Below are 9,267 nucleotides of genomic sequence, written 5' to 3'. Positions count from 1 at the left end.
GATCAGGCAGCACACGCGGCTGGCAAAGTGCCGGCTGCGTGTGCTGCTTTTTATTTCGTTAAAATCGGCCCAGCAGGGCCTGAGCGGCAGCCGCTGGCGGTGTTGGACGAGCTGAGCTCGTCCAGACCGCTCAGCTGGTTAAAGGGAACCAGAGACAAAGCACCCTCATGTATTTTACCATATATATCAATGAGAACATGACAGTAAACACCTACCCTGCTCTCTGCTTCATTCTTCTCTGCTAAATCTGCCTGTTATCAGCCCCGATAAGAATCCCCACCTGGGCATTCAGTCTGGCTTTTCCCGGATTTATTATAGCTGAGTCAGTCTTCTGTGATGTCTTTTCAAGCCCAAGCCTGCCCCCTTGTGGCTCTGCTTTGCTGCTTCGAGGATAAATAGCAGCAAAGCAGAGACACAAGGGGCAGACTTGGGCTTGAAAAGACATCACAGAAGACTGACTCAGCTATAATCATTCAGGTGAAAACTAGACTGAATGCTCAGTCGGGGATTCTTATCAAAGCTGATAACAGGCAGATTTAGCAGAGAAGAATGAAACAGAGACCAGGGTAGGTGTTTACTGTCATGTTCCCATTGATATATATGGTAAAATACATGTGGGTGCTTTGTCTCTGGTTCTCTTTAAGGATGATTGTCACTGCTAAAACGCTGCAGAACGAAGGTTTTATAACCCCCAAATCCTAGGGCAGAAATCCACGACTTTCAAAATCGTGGATTTTGCTGCCCGGGGAGGCAGAGCCTAGCGCTGCAGCACTGCCTCCATTCGTGTCAATCTGCCAGCAGATCTCCGCCTCTCCCCACCCCTCCAAGTGAAAGAAGACTGAGAGGGGCAGAGAGAGGCGGCGATCAGCGGGGACTGATGCGAGTAGAGGCAGAGCTACAGCCCTAAGCTCTGCCTCTATCAGGAAGCGCTCCCCGGTTTTCGTCCTGGGGATTTGGGGGTTATAAAACCCTCGTTCTGCCGCAGGAATGCAGCGTTTTAGCAGTGACCATTATCCTTAAGCTAAATAAAAGGTAAAACCTAGTTTTTAAAATGGGTTCAGACTCTCTTAAAGGGATGTATGTTTTTTTTCAACCCAAATAACTATGTAACAATGATTGTCCAATCCCCAATAGTTGTGGTAGACACTGGACTTGTGAAAACAGGACCTCAATATGTGTGTGTACAGGTATTGTACAATCCCCTATGGCACCTACACATGGCAAATGTTACCGTAATTTCAGTATTGATGCTGACTGGAAACAAATAGATCTAACCACACTGATACACACACAGCAATACAATCACAATGTTCCCTTTCACTCCGATGAGACAAATTACTGGACTGTATATTGTGGGGAATAAAAACAACAGTAATCTCATTGGTTACAATCGTATTATGGCACAAATCTACTATATGTATCTAATAAAATGTTGTAGGACTGTTAAAACTTGGAGTGTCTGAAATATTTCTGTAGAACTTCCTACAGGCCGGATAATAGCCAGAGAACATAAGGAAGCTCCAATCGGACAAGTCTTCCTGTTCTAGAAGGCGTTTTGCTTCTCCTTCACTCATTAGAACTGGAGATGTTCCTCTGTCAAAGTGATGCACCGCCTTTGGCGTTCAAGCTGTTTTATTCGGTCTTTGGTGGAGTGTAAGAAAAGGAAGTCACCGTCTAGCCACAACCGGCCAGGCTTACCAACCATGGAACTGATGAGCGGTGTGATTGCCCTGAGACGGAAGCTGCTACCAGGTCAGTATCTGCTTCTCCTCTGTCCCCCCCCCCCCACATCATAGGCACAGCGTGTGTGATGTCATAGCAGCGTCATGCGCCCAGGTGCGCCCCGGAGAATTAGGTCACTTGGTGAAGGTGATGAGGTACTCGGGATAGGCCTGAGTATCACTAAATATCACAAACACGGTGGGATTATTAACGTTGTCTGCGGCGCTGTCGTATAGGTCGGTGGGGTTTGCCGGATTCCTACTTGGAGGCACAATCATGCTGTTATTTCCTTTACAGCACTCCCCTGTCAACACCCGGGCCAGGTACATGTACTTATATCCATTTGCGTCCGGTTTGGAGTACGTGTCATCGGCTGAGTAATTGGCGTCCACGGCAAAATACGTCCCTTTTCCTAACGCTGTAGCTGCACCAATGAGAAGAAAAATTGCTGTTACCTTCATAGCAAAAATCTACCCAGTAACACTGGAACTCCGATGACAACAGTAACAGCCGAACCTCCGGTATATGTCCCCCAAGTCTCCTGTCATTGGGGTGTAGATGTCCCCCTGGTCTCCTGTCATTGGGGTGTAGACGTCTCCCTGGTAACCTGTCATTGGGGTGTAGATGTCCCCCTTGTCTCCTGTCATTGGGGTGTAAATGTCCCCCTGGTCTCCTTTTTTTGGGTGTAGATGTCCCCCTGGTCTCCTGTCATTGGGGCGTAGATGTCCCCCTGGTTTCCTGTCATTGGGGTGTAGATGTCCCCTGGTCTCCTGTCATTGGTAAGTAGATGTCCCCCTGGTTTCCTGTCATTGGGATGTGGATGTCCCCTGGTCTCCTGTCATTGGGGTATAGATGTCCCCCTTGTCTCCTGTCATTGGGGAGTAGATGTCCCCCTTTTCTCCTGTTATTGGGGTGTAGATGTCTCCCGTGTCTCCTGTTATTGGGGTGTAGATGTCTCCCTTGTCTCCTGTCATTGGGGTGTAGATGTCCCCCTTGTCTCCTGTCATTGGGGTGTAGATGTGGTCCCCTGGTCTCCTGTCATTGGGGTGTAGATGTCCCCCTTGTCTCCTGTCATTGGGGTGTAGGTGTCCCCCTGGTCTCCTGTCATTGGGGTGTAGATGTCCCCCTGGTCTCCTGTCATTGGGGTGTAGATGTCCCCCTGGTCTCCTGTCATTGGGGTGTAGATGTCCCCTGGTCTCCTGTCATTGGGGTGTAGATGTCCCCCTGGTCTCCTGTCATTGGGGTGTAGATGTCCCCTGGTCTCCTGTCATTGGGGTGTAGATGTCCCCCTGGTCTCCTGTCATTGGGGTGTAGATGTCCCCTGGTCTCCTGTCATTGGGGTGTAGATGTCCCCCTGGTCTCCTGTCATTGGGGTGTAGATGTCACCCTGGTCTCCTGTCTTTGGGGTGTAGACGTCCCCTGGTCTCCTGTCATTGGGGTGTAGATGTCCCCCTGGTCTCCTGTCATTGGGGTATAGATGTCCCCTGGTCTCCTGTCATTGGGGTGTAGATGTCCCCCTGGTCTCCTGTCATTGGGGTGTAGATGTCTCCTGGTCTCCTGTCATTGGGGTGTAGATGTCCCCTGGTCTCCTGTCATTGGGGTGTAGATGTCCCCCTGGTCTCCTGTCATTGGGGTGTAGATGTCCCCTGGTCTCCTGTCATTGGGGTATAGATGTCCCCTGGTCTCCTGTCATTGGGGTGTAGATGTCCCCCTGGTCTCCTATCATTGGGGTGTAGATATCCCCTGGTCTCCTGTCATTGGGGTGTAGATGTCCCCCTGGTCTCCTGCCATTGGGGTGTAGATATCCCCTGGTCTCCTGTCATTGGGGTGTAGATGTCCCCCTGGTCTCCTGTCATTGGGGTGTAGATGTCCCCTGGTCTGATGTCATTGGGGTGTAGATGTCCCCCTGGTCTCCAGCCATTGTTGTCTCCTGTCACTGGGGTGTAGATGTCCCCCTGGTCTCCTGTCATTGGGGTGTAGACGTCCCCCCTGGTCGGGCCATGCTATAATCTGTGCTTGTGCAGAACTCACAGTTCACAATAACAGGAGTCTGGTCTTACCATTGTTGCCGGCATAGCTCCGGTTAAACCCGTTGTTGTTCACGCCGTCTGTGATGGTTTGGTTTGTGCCATGGAAGAGCCGTCTCTCGTTGTTCTTTGTATTGTTCTTCGTATCTATGCTGTTCTTTTTTATCTGGTAACTTTCATATAAGTGCTTGTTCTGGATCCTCTCAATCTGCAATAAAGGATATAATAAACATGACATAAGTCGAGGAAGATCTCAGGACATCAGAAATAGCGATTGGCCAGTTATATTTCTGGTATCTTATGGTCTATGGAATATTTTCCCCCACTCCCTTTTATACCTCAGGATGGTCTGAGCCGGGCTGGTCTCATATAAATGCATATACAGTAGAGTCCTGGTTATCCGGCACCAACAGGGATTGACTGATAAGTGTGTTTTCTGGTTGCTTGAGATTTAATGTTAAATAGGCATAGCAAATACAGCCCTATAGCCCTCTCTAATTGTTTTTTTACAGATGTTTACACAAAAGTTGGTTATAATTTATAAAAATGGCAGATCTCTCAGACTTTCAAAGAGGCCAAATTGTTGGTGCTCGTATGGCAGGCGCTAGTGTAACAGAAACTGCCCGAATGCTTTGCATTTCAAGAGGTACTGTCTCAAAAGTAATGACTGCCTTTGAAAGAAAAGAGAAGGAAAAACATCCTCAGCAAAGCACAGTTGTGGCCGAAAGTTGAAGATGTCTGAGAGAGACCATCGGACTCTAAATCGAATTGTTAGAAAAGCTTGCAAGACCACAGCTCCTAAAATCACTGCAGAGCTGAATGAACACCTACAGAACCCAGTTTCCACAAAAACTGTTCGTCGGGAGCTGCACAAATCTGGATTCCACGGAAGAACTGCAATTATAAAACCTCTGCTCTCAAAGACAAATGTTTCAAAGCGTTTAGAGTGGTGTAGAAACCACCAAAATTGCTCCCTCGAGCAGTGGAAAAATGTGATTTTCTCTGACAAATCATCGTTTACCTTATTTCCGACCGAATGTACATTTGGAGACAGCCGAAAGAAGCATTTCATCCAGACTGTGTAATGATCTGCTCTGCTGTCTGCACAGGCAGACAGCTTTTTGACCATTTTGTAAGTCTGAGTGCTGCAGGTCCCTGGAAAGGAGACCTGTCTTCACTCTGCAACTTGCTGAGCTGCTGCTCTGGTGAAGAATTTGCATCCACTTGGCATGCAAATTGCTTAGCTGCTTCCTTTGATGGCTTGCAGTATAAATACCATTTCCTCCCAGAATCCCTTGCTGGTCATGATGGTTTGTTCCTGCTAGACTTACCTTGAGTCTCAGCTCTCTGCATATTGTTTGTTAAGATTATCTTAGAGTAATCCTTGGGAGAGCACTAGCATTCCTTCTAGCATAGTTAGGTTGTTGATTATCTGTATTGCCTAGTTCTGTCTTGTCTATTGCGATTGTCTTGTCGCCAGCGGCGGTCGACAGGAAATCGCTCTGTCTGTTGGGATTGCATTCGCCCTAGCGGTAGTGGCAGTGGTTCCTTCTATACTCTGTCTTAGGGGTGCAAGCCAGAGCAGCGGTTGCTACTGGTTGCTCCATCTGTCTCTCTGTCTGGATCGTATTCGCCCTAGCGGTAGTAGCGGTGGTTCCTTCTGTACTCCTTCTGGGAGTGTAGGCCATAGCTGCGGTTGCTACTGGTTACTCCTTCTGTCTGTCTTGTCTGGATCGAACGCTTGCTGTAGTCTCGGTGAGGGAACCGTTTAGCAAGCGTTCGCGTTCTCTTTTGTTTACGTTGTTCTGTGGTTAGTCAGGGTTGGTACGCTTTGTCGCTATTGCGCTTCTTGTGTGGAGACCGCGTGTAGTTAGTCCTGTCTGTTCCTTTGCTCTCTCTTATTGTGTGTTCACCGTCGCTGGGTGGCGACTAGATTGGTGGACACACATACATTCTGTCGCTGTGCTCACTCTCTCTTTTTCTCAGGGCTATCTTGCCCTGCATTGTTGCAATTCGTACAATTCCTATTGACATCTGTGGCAGTGCAGAGGGGTTGTTCCTCTGCACTCCACAGCTCAAATCTGCCGGTGGGAATTTCCCTCTACAAGTGCATTACACCAAAGCTGGGTTCTGTTGTTTCGTACGCTTGTGGAGGATTTCCGCAGTGTCAACACACATCTTGTGCGCTGACCTTGGAAATAATTCCGCAATCGTTACAGATTGCCTTCTCCCAACCGTAAAACATGGCGGGGGTTCTGTGATGCTCTGGGGTGCTATTTCTTGGAAATCCGCCGTGCCAATGATTTCCCTTCATGGAAGAATTAACAGCCGAGACTATTTAGGAATTTTGGGTGACCAAGTTCATTCTATGGTTCAAGAACTGTTTCCGGAGGGGAATGTCATCTTTCAAGATGATAATGCCCAATCCATACAGCTAGAATTGTTAAAGAATGGCACGAGGAACAGTCTAATGAAGTTGAGCATCTCATCTGGCCACCACAATCCCCAGACCTCAACATTATTGAGCATTCATGGTCGTTTTTTGCACTTTGATTGGCCAATAGGCTGCCTGTCAAGTGACAGGCAGCCTACTGGGCCTATCAAAGTGCGGGGATAATGTCCTTTAAAGTGATTGGACCCGCAGGAGCTCAGGGCAGGACTGGAGCTCTCGTCATTGCCAATTAGCAGGCATAGGTTCGTAGTGCTACTCTGAAAAGGTGTGTTGACTCTGATAAGGCGTGTTAACTCTAATAATGTGTATTATCTCTGATAAGGCATGCCATTTGTCTTATTGAATCAAGCCCATTGTCTGTTAGGGAAAGAACCACACACTGCGCTTTCTTCTTTATACTAGATAAGGCTAAAACTCATTCCGTCGTTCCTGAAGATATTATTGGTATGCTTGGTAAGTTTTCTTTAGCTTTAGTTTGGGGTTCAGATTTAAGCATTACCTTGATGATTCTCATGTGGCAGGTCTTTCTAAAGAGGGTCTCCACCTCTGTGTACTCCGCACTGCCGGGTGCCACCGATACGGCCTTCACCTTGGTGATGTCCTGCGTGTCCCAGTATGGTGGCAGCACTAGAAGGTGCTCTGTAAAAATGGAGTCAGTAATCAGGATAGCCAATTTGTTGATGAATCTACTGCATATTTAGGCTGTAGTCACATTTAGTTGCATTGAGTTGCATTGCATTCTATTGAAAAAGAATGCTGCAATTCAACTCAACACAAGTCAATGCAAGTGTGAATCCAGCCTCAAAATGTTCATGAGTTTAACCACTTAAAGGGATACTGTAGGGGGGTCGGGGGAAAATGAGCTGAACTTACCCGGGGCTTCTAATGGTCCCTCGCAGACATCCTGTGCCCGCGCAGCCACTCACCGATGCTCCGGCCCCGCCTCCAGTTCACTTCTGGAATTTCTGACTTTAAAGTCAGAAAACCACTGCGCCTGCGTTGCCATGTCCTCACTCCCGCTGATGTCACCAGGAGTGTATTGCGCAGACACAGACCATACTGGGCCTGCGCTGTGCGCTCTTGGTGACATCAGCGGGATCAAGGACACGGCAACGCAGGCGCAGTGGTTTTCTGACTTTAAGGTCAGAAATTCCAGAAGTGAACTGGAGGCGGGGCCGGAGCATCGGTGAGTGGCTGCGCCAACACAGGATGTCTGCGGGGGACCATTAGAAGCCCCGGGTAAGTTCAACTCATTTTCCCCCGACCCCCTACAGTATCCCTTTAAGCCCACAGGGTTGACATTTTTTTTACATCCGAGCAACTTTCACCTCCCATTCATTTGCCAATAACTTTATCACTACTCATCACAATGAATTGATCTATATCTTGTTTTTTCCGCCACCAATTAGGCTTTCTATGGGTGGTACATTTTGCTAAGAGCCACTTTACTGTAAATGCATTTTAACAGGAAGAATAAGAAAAAAACGGTAAAAATTCATTATTTCTCAGTTTTCATCCATTATAGTTTTAAAATAATACATGCCTCCATAATTAAAACTCACATATTGTATTTGCCCATATGCCCCGGGTATTACACCGTTAAAATTATGTCCCTATCACAATGTATGGCGACAATATTTTATTTGGAAATAAAGGTGCATTTTTTCAATTTGCGTCCATCACTATTTAGAAGCCCATAATTTATTAAATCATATTGATATACTCCTTTGACATGCATATTTAAAAAGTTCAGACCTTTAGGTAACTATTTATGTGTTTTTTTTTTAATTTAAACTTGTATGTGGGTATTTTTTGGTGTGGGAGGTAAACAGAATTTTTTTTAATGTATTTAAAGAGAGTCTCATGTGTGCCCCTGCTAAACCGCCGATATCCCGCGGCTTAACGGGGGTCCCTGATCCCCCAAATCCCCTCCGTAATGCGGGGGAGCGCTTCCTGGTTGGGGCAGGGCTAACCGCCGCAGCCCTGCCCCACGCGCGTCTGTCAGTGCATATCTCCGCCTCTCCCCCGCCCCTCTCAGTCTTCCTTCACAGAGATAAGCGGGCGAGAGGTGGCGATGCGCCGCTGACAGACGCGGCTGGAGGCAGGGCTGCAGTCGTTAGCCCTGCCTCCAGGAACGACCAAGTCTGCGACCAAGTGTCACAGTGGGGGGTTTGGGGGTCAAGGGACCCCCGTTTAGCGGCGCTATTGCGGCGGTTTAGCAGGGGCACACGTGCCCCTTGCTAACTATGAGCTCTGAAGCGAGATTTATTCTCGCTTCAGAGTCTCTTTAAATGTGTTTATTTAATACTGTGTTTTTGGTGTAATTTGCTATTTGGCCACAATCAAAAAGTCCTGGGAGCGATCGATCTCGCTCCCAGGCAGAAGAAAGGAGACCAGAGCTCAGAAAAGCCGCAGCGTCTGAAGAGACGCTGTCGGCTTTTCTCCGGGGGGGTCCGATCAGCGAAAGGGATTTATAATCCCTTTCACTGGTCGGTGGGCTAGCTGCCAGCAGCGGGGGCACGCACGGGGGGGCCCACGGGAGCGCGCGCGACCCGCGGGAGTGCGCGCAGCCTAACTGGACGAAAATTTTCCTCCAGTTAGGCTTAAGTGGTTAAAGAAGAACTGCAGTGAAAATAAAGTAATGAAAAAAGTGCTTAATCTTTACAATAATTATGTATAAATGATTTAGTCAGTGTTTGCCCATTGTAAAATCTTTCCTCTCCCTGATTTACATTCTGACATTTATCACATGGTGACATCTTTACTGCTGGAAGGTGATGTCTGTGGAAGGAGATGCAGCTTGCTTTTTTGGCAGTTGTAAAAGCTATTTCACACAATGGAACACGGCTCCCACAGTGTGATGTCAGGACCTAGGTGCTGACATCACACTGTGGGAGGGGTTTCACCACAATATCAGCCATACAGCGCCCCCTGATGATCTATTAGAGAAAAGGTAAAGATTTCTCATGGGAAAGGGGGTATCAGCTACTGATTGGGGTGAAGTTCAATCCTTGGTTACAGTTCCTCTTTAAAACATTTTTATTATTCCTAACTAACAATGAATAC

General features: G+C 47.7%; 1 protein-coding gene across 1 annotated transcript in view; it reads right to left on the bottom strand.

Moving 5' to 3' along the window:
- Window positions 1-608: 608 nt before the first annotated feature.
- Window positions 609-9,267, bottom strand: part of LOC137525234 (protein mono-ADP-ribosyltransferase PARP14-like) — a 69,032-nt gene continuing 60,373 nt past the window's right edge. The window contains exons 15-17 of the mRNA XM_068246236.1: window positions 6,701-6,840; window positions 3,783-3,957; window positions 609-2,146 (exon numbers count right to left, since the gene is read on the bottom strand). Of these exons, the coding sequence (XP_068102337.1) occupies window positions 1,857-2,146; window positions 3,783-3,957; window positions 6,701-6,840 (605 nt within the window). The 3' untranslated portion in view covers window positions 609-1,856. The remainder of the gene's footprint in view (window positions 2,147-3,782; window positions 3,958-6,700; window positions 6,841-9,267) is intronic.

Source organism: Hyperolius riggenbachi, chromosome 7, assembly GCF_040937935.1.
Source record: "Hyperolius riggenbachi isolate aHypRig1 chromosome 7, aHypRig1.pri, whole genome shotgun sequence".
Classification (NCBI taxonomy): Eukaryota; Metazoa; Chordata; class Amphibia; order Anura; family Hyperoliidae; genus Hyperolius; species Hyperolius riggenbachi.
This window is presented reverse-complemented; position numbering and strand designations above follow the sequence as displayed.